General features: G+C 40.7%; 2 protein-coding genes, 1 long non-coding RNA gene and 2 pseudogenes across 4 annotated transcripts in view; 3 read left to right on the forward strand and 2 right to left on the reverse strand.

Moving 5' to 3' along the window:
• The window catches only part of LOC110061519 (uncharacterized), a 35,518-nt gene extending 20,195 nt beyond the window's left edge, over positions 1-15,323 (reverse strand). The window contains exons 1-5 of the mRNA XM_089298447.1: positions 15,235-15,323; positions 13,472-13,538; positions 2,638-3,233; positions 1,654-2,025; positions 631-696 (exon numbers count right to left, since the gene is read on the reverse strand). Of these exons, the coding sequence (XP_089154573.1) occupies positions 631-696; positions 1,654-2,025; positions 2,638-2,911 (712 nt within the window). The 5' untranslated portion in view covers positions 2,912-3,233; positions 13,472-13,538; positions 15,235-15,323. The remainder of the gene's footprint in view (positions 1-630; positions 697-1,653; positions 2,026-2,637; positions 3,234-13,471; positions 13,539-15,234) is intronic.
• On the forward strand, positions 4,575-5,298 carry LOC149106790 (uncharacterized). The gene is made up of 3 exons (XR_016209944.1): positions 4,575-4,987; positions 5,077-5,132; positions 5,225-5,298. It is a non-coding gene; the product is annotated as an uncharacterized LOC149106790 (long non-coding RNA).
• LOC149106791 (uncharacterized) lies at positions 5,540-7,678 on the forward strand. Its single transcript, XM_089297384.1, has 4 exons — positions 5,540-5,569; positions 5,670-5,866; positions 6,247-6,315; positions 6,716-7,678. The coding sequence occupies exons 1-4, from the start codon at positions 5,540-5,542 to the stop codon at positions 7,071-7,073; spliced, it is 654 nt and encodes a 217-aa protein (XP_089153510.1). The 3' UTR covers positions 7,074-7,678.
• LOC149106792 (uncharacterized) lies at positions 7,672-9,505 on the reverse strand (annotated as a pseudogene). Its single transcript, XR_016209602.1, has 3 exons — positions 9,428-9,505; positions 8,796-8,885; positions 7,672-8,319 (listed from the first exon to the last, which is right to left on the reverse strand). The product of XR_016209602.1 is annotated as an uncharacterized LOC149106792 (transcript).
• Positions 9,648-10,488, forward strand: LOC149106793 (uncharacterized; annotated as a pseudogene).
• Positions 15,324-16,726: the final 1,403 nt, after the last annotated feature.

Raw genomic sequence — 16,726 nt, forward strand, 5'->3', positions numbered from 1 at the left:
GAATTTCACCGTTTCGCAGCCCCCAGGTTCAACCGGCCCGAGCTTGTGAGGGCCGGACTTGATGGTGGGGGCTGCGATAAGGTGAAATAAAGCTCCCTCTGCGAAATGGTATTTGTTGGACTCCCTATATACTACTCGAGACAATCTTCTTCGATCGCAAGTGGCGCAAGCAACAACACAAACGCAAGCCGAGCAAAACTGCTCGTCCAATTATGGGCCGGAATTCACGAGTTGCTGTATAGCAAAGAGTCAAGAACATACAGCGTGGATAAAAATCTGCGAAGAGTTAAACTTTCGCATGATTACTAATTGAGAAATACAGATCTTGTTATGTATATTTCAATCAGTAACGTTTTGGTTCCAGCATGTTGGCCTACTACGACCGCTGCCAAAATTTGGAACTTGCGAAATTTTTGCTAATTTTTTTCCTCGCCAAAAACTGGAAATACTTTAAGCAAACAAAATTGACTCTAGTGCGACCCGGGCCTAATAACCCAAAGAAAGAGAGTTTGAGGATGTGGTTGATAATCCCCAGAAACGGGTCAGAAGTTTGGTTTGTTTTCAGTGTGTCGGTCCTATGCAGATGAAATCACAGTCCCTTTGAATTAAGAATCGTAAGTTACAACTCACCAACAGACATTTTGCTCTCGTTTTGCTGGTTCACTACATCAGCGGCACCTTCATAACTGCAGTCCTCTGGAAAAAAATAAGGTAATACAATCCTCAAGTTTAACCACTTTGTACTTAACTTTGTTGAGAGCAACAAAGTTGAGAGCCCGGAGGGGGATACTGCCAGGAGCCAGAGCCCTGGGGAATACTCCCAGAAAAAATGGGTAGGGGAGGTGCGACCCACTTCCCAAAACCCTTACCTTTTTTTTCCCTACCCCATTTATGACCAGACCAAAAATTCGATACCCTATTTATGAACGTTGCGGCTGGCAGAGTAGTCCTAAACATAATTTACTGATGAAGGGCTTTTGTTGAGGCTCTTATCGTTAATGATGAAAAAGTACCTTCTTCTAAAAAACACAAGCAATTCAAGACTAGAGCACAAAAATCATACTCTATTCATGTCGATACCCTATTTATGAGCAAAGCGGATAAAAAACCATATCCTTTGGGGCCGCACATACCTATAAAGTCCATATAATTGATATAAGGAAGTACCCCCCTCCCGATGTAACATGAAGACTACCGTATGAAAATTTGCGACCTTGGGTCACCTGTGATTTTAATATGTTTTGTTAACGTTCTTCCACCGTGTAATAAGTCCTGAATGAAAGTACTCATCGTGACAAGTCAGACGTCACTAACTGACATTTACACCGTAAGATGTACATGTATAAGACTGGATTTTTGAAAACCGTGTCAATACTTTGCACCAAATGACCCCTAGGCACTTCGATTTCACGAGTCCCAAAGGCCTCAAAATCACTCCAAGCAATGGAAAAAATAGAGAGAAGAGCACCAAAAGGAAGGTAAGAGAGTGGAGCAAAACAAAACTGACATTCATTTGAGTCAGTTTATCGTCTATTTTGGATCGAGATCTGGCGAAGTAAAAACAAAACACGGTCGAGCGGGCGAGCTTTCTGTTTTCACTGTTTTCATAAATACAGAAACATATAATGCCAATCGTATAAACCTTTACCTTACCTCGATTCTCGAAAGCGGAATTCAGCTTTTCTTCCACGTGTGCAACTTGTTGTTGCACATCTTCTTGTTGACACTTAAGACTTTTCAACTGTTCGTGAGTACTATCCATATCGGCTTCCAAGTTATCCATTTTATCCGAGAGAGAACTTTGCTCTTGTTTCATGACTTCTTGTTCATGCTGCACACTCGCAACTCTTGCTCGTAGCTCCTCCAGGCTTGTTGAAATGTACTTTAGTGCTTGTGATACTCGCTTCTTATCCTCCTGTACTTCAAATGTCAACTTCCCCACATCTGTATTCAGTACATTGACGTGCTGTTGTACCAACTTCAACAGGTCAGCATCCACAGTAGCATTCATACACAGTATCGTCCCTTTAATAACAAGAAAGGAAGCGAACTATTAACGACTCACTAATATGACAACTGTGTAAACGGGAAAAAGAACAGACGGGAGAGGTGCTAAGGGGAAAGTGGGTGGGTCCTAGACCGATGCTATCGACTAGCATTCAATGTAGGAATACCAGCAATAGTTGCCTGGTAAGGTCATAATGCTAGATTTAAGAGTCAAATATTTATACCCATGGCATTCACCTGCAGACTAAACCGTTGAGAAGCTTTTCGACTTCCTTTTAACTGAACTAGAAGACCCCTCCTCCACCAGAAGATAAGTTACTCGAGGACAGACACTTCAACAATATTATCGTCCAAAAAATAAATCTGAGCATTTGACTTTCATAAACTTGAGATCTTTCACTTATGTAACTTGACGCATGTCTGACAGTGGAAAATCTTTTCTCTCGTTGACCTCTTGTAGCAACAATTTACCGATCTGTGATGTGAAGTGCCAGAGACTACAATTAACTACAGCAAGATGGGAAGAATGAAACGTGTTATGGACGTTTGTATATTTGTAGGACGTATTTCTGCATTATAAATTACAATGTTTGAAAGAAAAAAACGTCAGTAAGGAAATCAGGTTTGTACCTTTTGACTCCCAGTCTTTCATTTCTCCTAAGAGATTCCTTTCGATGATGGGTGGCAAAGCCAAGGCCTTCACTAGCGTTTCCATCTTGTTAAAACTATGTTGATAATTCACTGGATCCCACTCACTGAATACACAGTGAGCCCAGGAATTTCTAGCTTGTCTAACATCATTTGCAGCACTCTGTACAGCTGGAGAGAAGACTGGCACTTTACCAAGCAAGGTGAGCACGGCAGATGCATCGCAGTGTTCATCAAAGGCGTTGAACTTAGCCATGTGGTTTTCTACATAGAGCTTGGCAAAGTCAACATGTGATGTCACACGGCAGTCAAACAAGGAGTAATTGAGCCTTCCACCTGGCAGCCTGGGAAATACATCGTTGCCGTTGATGTTCTCATACTTTAAGAATGTTGGCCAATTCTTAAGTCACCCAGATGTGCTCCGAGTGTGAATATTGTGGCTTGTTTGAAGATTGCCATACTCTCTCTGAACTTCTCGTTCAGCAAAGAAACATATTTGGGTAACCAGGACCTTGTTGAGGGCAATGCCAAAGACCAACCATCTTTTCTGGTTGTCTGTAACACAATGAAGTGTGGACCTAAAAGAGTTAATGAAACTATTTATTTTAATTTTACATTATTTTGGATAAGAACCACAGAATACCCGGACAAATTATATCGTGGACCAACAACATATAGAGCAATAATTATATGGATTTGAAATATCAAGACTAAAATAAATGTATTGATGGCTAACTTAAACTGAGAATTTAATACAGTCCAGGCTCTACAGAATATTCAGTTGCCAGACAGACAGGCATCAAAGAGTTGAGATTCAGAAGCAGTTGGAATATTGAAGAGGACCTTAAGGCAACAGACAGGCGTGGCCATCCTGGTAAGCTGAAAGTGTGGTGCTTACAGGTTTGCTTCCTTCCCAGACTGACCAATGAGGCCACCACTGGTGTATTGGTGTATTGGGTGACTATGTCCTAATGGTGGAGGCTATGGGACCCAGCAATTGGTAGTTACCTCAGAAAGGGATGGTTGGGTATATAGCACAGCCTGTGATCAGGTTCACCTTTCTGAACCTGCTCGCAAGCTAGGTATACCTACGTCCTTGGCAAATGTGGCCATTTGCAGTTCTGCTTCTAAAATCGAAATCCAAGAAAGGTTTCTACTAGAGGGAGAAAGGCCATAAAAGCCTGGGTAAACAGGTGATCTTGTGATTTAAGACTAGTTCATATTCTCTACTGATAAACCTGAGACAAAGGGGCCAGTTGCAATTGGTGGCTTCATTGAACTCAACTCAACTTAACTTAGCAGGCATGCCAGCAGTCAGTAGCTGCTCCAAATTGCTGTAAGTGACCCAACTCGTGCCTATGTCAGCAGAGTATGTGAACAAAGTTTAAATGTCTGAAACCTAATGTGGAAAGGAATCAGGGCACTGGAAGAGCCTGTAGAGGAGACTGAGGGTCAATAGGCACAAAGTGTAAAGAGATCATTGGAGCTGTGTAGCAGGATTGTTGAAGGCTTGTTTGTAGGAGAAGCACATAGTGGTCCTAGGACAATGATAATGTAACAGGTACTAGATAACATCTTCTTACTTTTAAGTAAGAAGTGGGAGAACCTCAGTTCAATGTAGGGTACACTGGCTATTTGGAAAGCAGTAGCCTGAAGGACCGGCAGGTTGGTTGGACCTTGTGTCCATGGAACCCTTAACATTCAACTTTATGTCCTTGCATGCAGTGACATCACCTCTTTCCTGCCCCTTGTAGGAAATCAGGATCTGTGGGGGAAATCTTTCATGAGTAGTCACATCTTTTGTGAGTAGTGTCAGTAGTCACTACATCAATACCTTGGCTGTATTAAAGGGACACAGTCAGCTTTGGGACCGCGCTGACCTGGACACTAGTTTCCTTACTTTGAGAAGAGTTCACCACAACCTGAAATCAAAGTTACGCGTCGAGTACGTAGAGAAATCCGCTTCAATCTTCGCAGTGTTTTGCTCAATTTTCAATCTTAAACTGAAAAACCTGTTTTTGAGTGTGTTTTTGCTCATCCTAGGATATTATTTTATCATATTTGGTTAAAAACAGTATGGATCGCGTCTCCAAAAGAACATGAAAAGAAGAGGTGGGAAACGTGAAGGCGCCGGGCGGAAGAAGTCGCCTGCGTTGGCCAAAATAACGAGAGCGATAAATCAAAAGCATTGGAGAGCAAATCATTATTACATATATTTGGAAAATCGTATTTTGTCGACCTGGTGAAAGGTCCGTGCGGAGGGAACCTTCGCAAACGATTCGAACTTTGCGTCATGGCTGCTCGGTTTGGAGCTCAGACGAAGACGTGAACAGTGAGTAACAGCTTTTTCATATATTTAGACCAGTGTTCGATATTAATACTGGAAAGAAATGTCCTGAATATCTCTTGATCTCTTTGTAGAATGAACGACATGAAAGCAGCTCGACCATCCAAAAGAGCAAGACTGACCGAAGAAGGTACTGTGTGCTCTGGGCACGTAAATTACCTCATATGATTCATTACATTTACACTTTCTGATTCTCATGTCTTTTGTAATGATTATTGCCAGGTCCATTAACTTCGACTCCGTTGGGAAAAGGCAGAAATGTTCCCGATTTTTCTGTTGTAAGCCCTAACAGATGTGAAAAGCAAGTGAAAAATTAAACACTTGATCGCAATTGCATGTTTTTTTTTGTTTATAGCGTCACTGAATTAGTGTAAGGCACACGCCAGGTTACCAATTTAATTTTTGTGGTCCTCGTCTTATCTCAAAGAAAAGATTTTTGCTTTATTCAAGTAACTCGGGCTGTCCATGTTATGCAGTCTATATTTGTAATAATATACTGATTATTATATTCAAAAACATATCACTTAGCTAGGTGATATGCTTCTGTTATATTTTGATTATTTTCTTGTAAGTTAAGTTTCGTTTTGTTTGCCTTCCTTTTGCTAAACATGCACTTCTTTGCACTGCGCAAATTGACCCACGTTAAATATGTTTGCTTGTTTCACAGGACAAATGGCTGTCCATCCTCCATCATGTATGCAATGGGCATGAATGGACCACAGGCAAATGTGACCATGAGGTGCTTGAACCCAATGAAGAACACCCCCCTTGGTTTGACCCCAGAGACCAAGATGTTTTGGCCTTACAGAAAATAGTGCTTGAGCCAACCTTGCTAGACAGCTTCAAGTTTTATGTGAAGTTTAGGTAAATACTTTTATGTCAACCAATTTTTTTTTAGGCAGACAATAGTATTAAAATCATTATTTTCCCCTTCTTTTTTGATGACAGGGATAAGGGAGAGGGGGATACTGCTGTGCTTCACTCCAAGCACAGGACTACTTATTTTGTCAAGACAAATCTCTGGATGGTGGAGGTAAATGCACCATCCCTGGGTACCAAATGTAAACAAATGCCTTGTGGCCTCCCAAGATCATCTACAGTGTTTGATGCTATTCATATAACCATGCTTCACTATTGCTTGTTTGTTTGTTTGTTATGACTTATGGTGCATCCCTGGGTAACCTACAAAGACTTACAAATGCTTGGTGGCTTCCTTACTGTTGTTTGTTTCTTATGTTTTAAAGGCACACAGGATCCTTGGAATGCCTCAACAGCATGTCTCTGGCATATGCGGCGAAGAGATCTGCTTACAAGTATGTATTCCGTTAAAAGCTCTGCACAGGTAATAAAGAAACCTGGAACCCTTAGCCCTAGACTATCATTATAGAGGAGTATACATTAGTGACAACTATAATATTGTACAGTTGCAGTTTTCATCCCTAGTACCTGTTGAGAGCCTCTGGAACTCTGTAGTGGGCATTACAAGAGTGGCATAAAATGTCAGGGTAATTTTTGGTTGGTGGTATTGCCCGGAAGGGGGAGAGGGGGTTGGATTTTCGACAGCCTTTTGCCTCTGTGGTAAACACCATTTTCATTGAATGTACTCATATTAAGCATTTCACCAGCACCTTATAACAACAGCCTAATTTCACCCTCACCATTTTCCCTTTAAACAGTTATTAATATTATCATTATTATTATGCACTGTGTTAGGTACAGATTTTACAAGGCAAGAAAGCAACTTGCAGCTATTGATTGGAACTACCATCGTGATAGATCAGCTGCTGTGGGATCTGAAGGGGGTGAAGGAAGATATAGCCGTAAATACAATCAGCGCACAAAAGAGTGGAACACACGCATAATAAAAGTGGACAAAGATTTTGCCTACATTCCCATACTCATGGCCAAATTTTTTCGTCGCCGGATAGATGATGTCTTGAGAATAGACAGACACATGTCTCTGTCTGAAGATGATCCAGAAAGAATTGCGCCAACAATTGCACACACTGCTCCTATCTCCTCAAAGGAGTTGTTTGAAAGACATAAAACAAGGTTTCAAAAACGGGAATGACTTGATACAGATTTGAACAAGATATACCACAGAGCTGTGCCACCATAACAGTTTATAATAGGGTTTTTGAGGTGTGTGAAAACTGACATTTCATCTGAAACACTGTTCAATTTTTTAGAAACACTTGAACCATGAACACTTCAAGTTCAACACTTCAAGATCTATTTTGTAAATTTGTCCCAAGAGATGTACACTTCTGTCACCTGTCAAGGATTGCCCTCGGTGAAATATGTGATATTATTTCAGATTGTGATAGTATAATAAGGAACTACAGAATACAGGGCCACTGAGGTCCACCTAGTCGGCAGTCTTTGAAGAACGAGAAACAACACAATAGGTTCTTTTGTTATTCAGTGAGATGTAAATACATGTAAGTGGCCCTGTAATCTGTAGTTTAGCCAATTACGAGCCCCAATGATTATTATTAACCTGCAAGCAAGCTCTACTGGAGAGCTTGGTCAATGATTGGTAAATGAGTGATTTCTCCTTTTGGTTCAAGTAATTGCATTGTAGATCAAGTGACTGATTTCTATATAAAAGCCATACCAGGGATTCATATTTCAAGTACATAATATTGGTATGATATACATGAAGCTGGTTTAGCACATACTCGATTTTTATTGAGTTTCTCATGATAACATATGTACAGTAAGAGTTTTCATCGCTCTTTGAACCCCATGTAGATGCCTGATGAAGATGGATAATGTTCACAGATTTCCCACACAACACATGAGGTGGCAACTTTCCTCCTTCCCTTGCCTAAATAACCATGCTTATCTAAAATACAATGGCGATAAGCAGCCTTTCTAAAGGTTCTGGTACTATTGTTTTGCCTGTCATTCCTGATATCAGCACTGCTTCCTATTGACAGTTCCAAATAATCAGGGTCCAAACACAGTTTTTTGAATCTTGGTTTTTTGGCATCACAATTTTTTTCCTGCAGCACACTTTCTCCACCTCTAAGGGCATGTTACGGCAGTTTCCACATACACACCACTTGGGAACTGGTCCTTGCCTCTGCTGAGGGATGGGTGGGGTTGGCTGAATTGCAACACTAGCAACACTAGCTGTGGGACTATAAACCTCTGCATCATTGTCATCATTGTCATCATTGTCATCATCATTAGCATTATCCAGGTCATCCTCCATAATGAGCAGGGAGTCTATGTAGTCCATACTTCCGATACCCCTTCTCAGGCTTCTGATGCACAGTTTCAGTGGCAGAGTCTAGTGTGTTGATGAATTCCTGTAAAATAAAGAGAATGGCATTCATTCAGGATGGCATTCATAGAACCTGCAGTAATGTTGGTCAATTCATGGAGGAGCGCTTTTTGGACAGGAAATGTGTAGATCCTAAGACTTTATTGGTATTCATTTAGGTGGCAGTTATGGAGAAGTATCTAGAGCTATGGCATCAAAAGAGAATAACAAACAAATAATCAGCCACTGTGATTCTTCAAAATCATAATGAATGGCGACCAGTTCAATTTCACATCACAACTCAGTCAAGTTTCGATACCTGCATTTTGAATTTTGAATTTGAATAATTTCAACTACATGAGCAAATACAAATGCTGCGAAATAAAAATAATTTTGCCAACGTGACGATATATAGTTTGATGCATCGTTCGGCACAAGGATAGAGGTCCTACGATATGCAAAAACAATGTACTAATTCACAGAATAATAAAGTCGACAACACCGGATCATTCGAAATCTCACCTTGACTTGCTGGTTTGCCGTAATTCGCTCATCCTCCTCAGTGGAGTGCTGAGTGGCTTGATTGTCACTGGAAGCGGTCGTAGCATTAGCCTGTTCAAAACACAAATTTATTGTATCGATTATTTACTTATTTTTGTGCGTAAGCTAATCTCAACTGAAGAGGAACATTTCTTCCGTAGCAAGTTGTTTACATATAGCCTCGATGACAACAAAGCAAAATCGCGAGTAATGAAAAAAGTTCGGTTTGCGTAGATCTAATTCATTCACATCTCAGAATTTCTGTAAATTATCTGGACCACTTCATTGTGACTGAGTATCACTAGCAAAAATTGAAATTGAACTAATGCATGACATACGACGATGAATGAAAAAGCGTTTTAGTAAAACTATCTCACCTTATTTTAGCAGGGTTTGGAAGGTTTCCCGCACCGAGAAGCTTCGGTACAGAGTCGATTCTCTCTGCGACAAGGACAACCTCTTGTAGAACCTTGCTTTCTGCGGGTTGAGCAAGCGCTTTTACAATGACATGGGTCTGGTTCCTAAATTTAGAAAGGGTAGAAGACGTAGAATGAAATTAGAAAAGCAAAATATCCGACTGAAAGCAGAAATGACCGATTACTCATGTTTCTCACCTCTGCAGATTCTTCAACTTCCGAGGTATTCGTTGACCTTTGGCTTTCCCTGGACACGTCTATCGGTACATTCTCCATTGTATCAATGAAATAACTGTTCTTCTAATATGACACGGATATAAGCACTATTTTGACTCGGAAATACGTCGAATCTACAAGGTTTGCTTAGATGCGCTTCTCAATTTCTTTTCCGCGCGCGCTTCTTGTGATGAAGTGTGATATGGAAATTAGCTATGAAAATGGTATCTAATGCGCATGTGCACCAGCTGACTGTGTCCCTTTAAGTCACTGGTAATGAGCAGAGGTTCTAGCCTATCAAAGTGTTGATAGCCAGCGTCAGAACAGAAGCCTGGGATGGGATTTGGTGTTTAAAGAAAGGTGAAATGATCAAGCAGCAATCTGCAAGGAAGGTGGCACCTCTAGTGTAAGTTGCATCTTGCGATCATGCGAATGTGTTTGCAGATATCCATAGTCTCCAGTGCTATAGCAAGGGGAGGGGCCAGGGGGGAGGCGTGCCCCCCAGTTTTTTTACCCCAAAAGTAAAACCAGACATGTATAAAATGCTGAAGACCACAACAAAAAGCTAATGAAAGCGATGTCAGTGTACAGGGATACTGACTTGCAGCACTACAAGCTAGAACCCCAGCTGTCCCTGCTTCCAGAAATGGTGCAAGCACACACCTCCAGATTTGACATCGCTGATCGGCTGGACTTTTCCTCAGTCACTCAGAAATGCTTGTTAACTCTTATTGAGTGAGATTTGCACCCTTGCTAAGCTTATGCTTGTCACGCCAGCTACCCATGCCAACAGCGAGCACTCCTTCTCCGCCTTAAAGCGACTCAAGACTTACCTGCGCTCAACCACAGGAGAGACCAGGCTCAATCACGTCATGCTTCTGCATGTCCACAAGGAATTGGCAGATGGTACTGACATGGTGGAGGTCACCAAGAATTTGTTTGTGGGGCACAAACAGCGGTGCAAGCACTTGTTCGGGAAGTTTTCATAAAATGACAGGCTGATGAAGTCTCCGTTTGCAACTTAGGCAACTCAGACAGTTTAATAACGAGCTAACACCTGACTCTGAGTCTTTAAAAGGCGAAACACTTGCTTGAGAGACAGTCGGTTTTGTTATTTTGTAATTGACTTTGCAATTGTTATACTTTCTTCAATCTGCATTCATTTGCTGAGACAGTGTGGGGAGTAATTTGCAAGACACGTAAATTACAAATAGCTCTTGGAGAACACTGGAATTAGCTCCTCCGAACCTCTAGATTTCAAAATTTTCTGGGAGGGATGCCCCCAGACCCTCATAGCGGCTTTTGCCTTTGGCGCCCAATTCTGTGTCCCCCAGTTTTTTTCCCTTGCTACGGCACTGCTCCTGGTGTTACCAATGCACTGTGACCTCCAGTGCTGTGGACTGATATATCAAAGACAGTTCTGTTGGCAGAGCTTCCTATTCCATGAAAGAGGTAATTGATGGGCATACAAGAGAACAATGGTCTAGTTTGCAGACTTGAAGAGTCAGTGTGAAAATTGGATCTCGTCTCATGATCACTATAGCTACAGCAGTTAAGTTGTGCGCGCGTGATGTACGACACTTGAAGCGGCGCGCGCTTCTGCAATAAATTTGCAAGCGGAACATTGCGCAAGTTTTCAACGAGTTTCTAATTCAAGCTGTTTTACGCTAAATTACTAAACTTTGTAGCCTTAAGGTTACCGTATACCTTCAGGGGTGTCTCGCGTCCAAGCGATGTAGCGCGTCCGGTTTAAGCTGTAGATACCTAAGCCCCTATATCAAATTAAAGCTTATAGAGCTGGCTATCAAACCATACCAAAAATTTTGAAATAAAATGAATTGCCAATTTTTTCACGGTCACCAAATGCAAGCGTCCTAATCACCTTTTGGAAGCTACAAGTCAAAGCGAATTTTGTTTTTCGCCAATTTATTTTTTTCCTCGGTTTCAGGACAAAAAGCGCTAAAAAGCGTGTCTGCGTTTTTCCATATTCAATTGTAGTAAAAAGTTACAGAACATTTTCGAAATAGGATTAAAAAAATGTGAAGTGATCGTACAAAAATCGCTCTCGGAGAAAAAATATTTCGAAATAAACAATTCGCAGACACGTTTTTGTTTTTTATATGTTAATCTAGCTACTGTCCAAATTTGAGGGCAAACAAACAAATTCCGTTTGAGTTGTAACTCTTTAAAGTGTCTGCTTCAAGTGAAAAAATTTATCCGAAAAAACAGCGCTAAGAAAAATATCTTACTTCGCAAACAAACTCCGCCCACAAACGCCTTCAACTGGGTTCTCAGATCACTGAGCCAATCAGCGCTTGGAAAATTTACTACCATTAACTTGCGGTGAAATTTACGCGTGAATCTGCAAAAAAAACCTTGCGTTTCGCAATGCGCTCAAGGCGGAGAGATAATTTTTCTGCAGCTGGGTTTTTCTTGAAGCTGGTTTGGCAAAATGGGGAAGACAAAAAAGGATACGAACGTTAGAGTAGCTGGGCGACGAGAACAAACAAAAGAAAGCGCGGCAGAGCAAATGTGCATGGATAATATTGCAATGGATCTCAATGAGTTGGACGATTCATCGGTATCGAACTCAACAAAAGAGTCACTGTAAACATCGCTGTTATCGCTGTCGAGTTCCCGAATTTTACACAACCTTTCTCTTCTCTTGACTCGATCTTTTGCCCGCTTGATACGTCCGTAGCTTCATCCGCGAGGCCAACTTTCGCTTCTTCACTCATTGATGTATTTTTATTCATTCTTCGCTCTTTCGAACTGGTAAACGGAGTTTTCCGTGGTCCATGTTTACTTATAACTTAATAGAATTACATCTAACACGAAAAATGCTTGGATTAACAATGCTGATTAACTGAGTAGCCAGCCAATTCGTGGTATCAATATCGGTAATATTCCCGCGAAAGTAGTCTCGGTTGATTGCATACACGTTATAGGGCTGTCAATCAAGAGGGAACTTTTACTTCCGGCCATAACGTAAAACATCCATTTCTCCGCCAGTATTAGGTTTTTTTCAATTTTGTTTTCAGAAATTAGAGATTACTCTTCGACCATTAGTTTGAACCAAAAATCCAAATTTGAAGAAAATTGCCGATCTGAAGGTATACTGTAACCTTAAGAGTACTATTTTTAAGTCACTGGAAGTTTATTTGAACGTGTATCCAGTTATTTAAGGCTTTTTCATGCGTATTTGTTTCGCGTGTACGCTACCCTTGTTCCTAGGTTTTTCTAGTAAGTTCTGTGGTGTCGCGAAAGCACACGCGTAGCGCCGCGACACCCAACTAGTGTTATGAAAGAGTAGTTTTTTCGTTAGCAAGATCAGTTGACGGAAGCTCTGTTTATTCACCGCAAGTTAACAAGTTTCTCCAAGTTTATCATTGTTCTGGTGATCAAGGCAGCACCAAGGTAATTATTTTTTACGCTATTTTAGTTTGTTTATGTGAGCAGTTTGTATCTTTAGTCGTTTAGTTCAGTTTCGTCGCTTGTGAATTGTAAATTTAAGTCTTCAGGTTTTAGATAAAGTCAAGTTGTATACAACATCGTTTTACCGTTACTGTGAATCGATATTAAGTTTTCTCCTTTCACCTTTGTAACTTGAAATGTATTCATATCCTGTTATTTTCGCAAGCTACTTTGTTATTTATTTGTATCTTTTATTTTAGTTCTCAAGGTGTTTATAGAGTTTTAAAGAATTTTAATAAACAGCAGTTTGTGAACCGACGTTTAACCAAATCACTGGAGCAATAATCACTGTCTAGCACATGGGCTACACAAGTGCAATATTATTATAACTCCTCCAAGAATAGGTCTTTAATGTTTAATGTCTTTAAAGTCATGTTTCAGCAGATGACACAGGTGCCGAAAAATGCCTTCAAGCACAACAGTTACTCTTCTTAAATACTTGTCAAAGTATGCCATCTGAGTGTATATTTTTATTGAATCGTTCAAGCTGCAATTTGCAATGAAGTTTTATTTAATAAACCAAACATATGATGCTAAGAAATTTGCACTTACCCTCCTGACAATGTAACTGCTGTTGCCATTGATAATATTCTCACATAATGGTCAGTTGATGTCCACCCTACAGTCAAACAAAATCAGTTAATGGAACAGTATTCTTTGTAAATACATGGGAGAGGCTGGCGAGTGATTTTGCTCAACCTTGATACTAGGGCTTTTCTCTAGGGGAGGGAATGGGGGCTCCCATATGAAAAGGCGTGGGTTGCCTGTCAGAAAATTTAAATTCAACCCCTATAGGAGACCAATCTGAGCATGGCTCTAGCTACATTTGATCCCTAAAATATATCACTTAAAACAGAATAAGCTCCATTACCAGCTGCTGTTTAGGAAGAGAGCCGGTGCTGGTGGAGCAGACTCAAGAGACCGGCAATGTTGAGCTGTAAAATGGATAGCATCTTTTAAATCATTATTTCTCCGTGTGCACCCTTAAAGAATCTTTGTGGCTAAAAGTAGCCACATTTCGTCATGAACACCCTAAGTGAGACCAGAATCCTTGGCCCCCGGAGTATTAGACAATGAGCATCCGTCCCTGACCTTTTCATATGGAAGTCCTACCCAGGGCGCTTTTTCTTTATTTGGGGTAAGTGCACCTCAGAGGATTGTGAATGTATATTGTGAAAGAGCAGGAATTTACATTGAGGTCAAATGAGATTTATGAATAAAGCTGCTTCTTGCCAAAAATTCCCTGATTGAGCAACATCCCAAAATCTATGACATCAGATGGTGCATTAGAGCCAGATAAGGGCACATTACCAAAACTTTTAAGTCTAAAATGTAGGCCTTGACTTAATGTTCAGTGTCCCGAAGATACTGTTTAGTAAGTAATTAAATTTTTTTATTGTGCAATTCAAAAGAATGTACACCATGGATACCCTGTGAGACAGAGATTCATAATACATGTATGGACCTGGACAACTTTGCCTACCCACTGGACAAAATATTTTTTTTAATTTTGGTAACAAACCTCCAACATCACTTTGATAGCATGGATCACAAAAACACTTAAATTAATTCTGAAATTTTTCTTCCATTTGCTCTCTAGAATCCCTCTCTCGAGTAAGGTTTTCCTCTTAAATCTTCTAGTTGAATCAGTGAGAATTGAATTGTATCACAGGGCTGTGTTTACATTGCAACTTGTTCAGAGGTTGGCATCTCTGTTGCTGTCCTTGTCTAGCAATACGAACCAGATATAAAATGCACAGACAGTACAGATATAGGAATATGGAGCTCCCTAAGAAACATCCTTCAACTGTGACAGCCGCTGAAATGTCAGACTCATGTCCCACTCTCAGCCTCCCTCAGGGATATGGCAGAAGGCTGGAGATATCTATCATTTCTTGCCATAACTAAATAAGGCAACTCTACCTGTGAAATTTTGCTTGTAAACCTGGGCAATCTTTGACCCTTCTGCTAGGAACCCGCACCACACTTCCTGTCTTAAATTCAAAACAACTTGGCCACTCTCACTCAACGCAAATCAATGCAGAATTTGTGTGGGCTTATAGCTAAATTAAACATGTGTTTCGCAGTATTTGTAGGGCAGCGAATTCACCTGTCTAAATGACTACACTTACCCTTTTATACCCTTTTGCCTTTTAAAGTGCATTCTCGCTAAACAGCCGAATAACTGCGCATTGAGCTGAGGTTATTAGAAATTCTGATTTGTACCTGTTTGTACGTATGTACAAATATTCGCGTAAAATATAAGCTTACCGAAGCATCTCCAGTTTTTAAGCAGTGTAATATTGTCAGCTTACCTTGTAATTTCTCCCTATTCTTCTCGTAGGAAAGGGCCTTAGTTTATACAAAATCCCCTGGACACTGGAATCGTTCGCCCTGAAATTCTGAGAACTTGAAACAAAGCGGAAATAACTTCCGGGATGGTTAGTCAGTCCCAGCTTTCCACGGTATGGTTAAGCCCGGGGCCGGGGCGGGACATCGGGCCACTTTTAATAGTGTGCGCGCTGTAGCCTCTTTCATTCGGAAAACACGTGGTTTAATAATGTTTATTTTAATTCATTAAATTTCTAAACTAATCACTCTCTCCCATAGTGCCATTTATAAGAGTTTTGTTTTATTGCCAATAGACCCCTTAAGTACGGATAGCGGCGACATTTTTTTACCCCGTTTCCGGTGTATGGGTAGCTACGTAGACGGAGGGCGCCATGTTTGACCATATTTGGTAATGACATCAACTCGCTACCGGGTAGCCTAGTCGTTTCTCCGGGGTTTCTCTGGAAACCAGTCACAAGTAATTTTAGTCAGTGTTTATTGCGTTTATACGCTTGTCTCTCAAATCATAAAATGATTGTTTGGGGTGCGCGTCCATTTCAGGCATGTCCTAATTCGAAGAAAAAGACGGTCGGATCAATGACATCAAAGACTGTAGGGCTAATTTTCCTCCACATCATTCGTTTGTTTGCATTATAAGTAATGCAATATACACATTGTGGCACATCATTTGTGTAAACCAAAGCATCACTTCTTTCCACCTTTTGTACAGTAACAACTTGCTTCAATTTGACAAATAAAACGCGTGTAAATAAGACACTGTTCGCATCATATTTCAGAACCATATCCTTACAATAAGGCATCCTTTGCATTCACGAAATTGTTATGAAAGCCTATTCTTGATTGTTTCGACCGAGATTCCCATACTAACTTTTGATCTTGGAAAAGCAACAACAGGGTGACTGTTAGCACTGTTCATGTGTATTTCGAACATTGCAAGTACAATGGTGGTGCAAGGCAGTTTACTACTGAAAGTTTCTGACAATATCCTGTGACAATCCCTGACAGTATGTCTCACTTTGTAGTGCTACCCAGATCAATCGGTTCAAGCCGATGTAAATGTTGGCTAGCGAGATATGGGCGTGCGAAAGTACAAAGACTCCTTTCGTTGTATGGGGCAACCCGCGCCGATCATTCAGGCCGATAGATGTTAGCTTGCGAAAGCATACCAGACCCTGTACAACCTGCACTAAACAAAAGCGGAGTCTTAAATATTGGCTTGCGTGGGCAAAATATCTCTCGATATGGACACCTGATGGAATAATGAAAGAAAGCTATCAATAAACAACACAACTGCAATCAACATTTTCAAAGCCTACACGAAATTAGGAAGCTCAGTGGATTTCGATAAATGCTTGCCATTAAGCATAAGCTGAAATTTTAAAAGATGCGAAGACAGACGATACATGCTAACAGACATTGCTGCATCTCAAAACAAGTTATGAAAGAATGAACCTG

Source organism: Orbicella faveolata, unplaced genomic scaffold (genome assembly GCF_042242905.1).
Source record: "Orbicella faveolata isolate gen_17 unplaced genomic scaffold, um_ofav_v1 contig_3, whole genome shotgun sequence".
In the NCBI taxonomy this organism is placed as follows: domain Eukaryota; kingdom Metazoa; phylum Cnidaria; class Anthozoa; order Scleractinia; family Merulinidae; genus Orbicella; species Orbicella faveolata.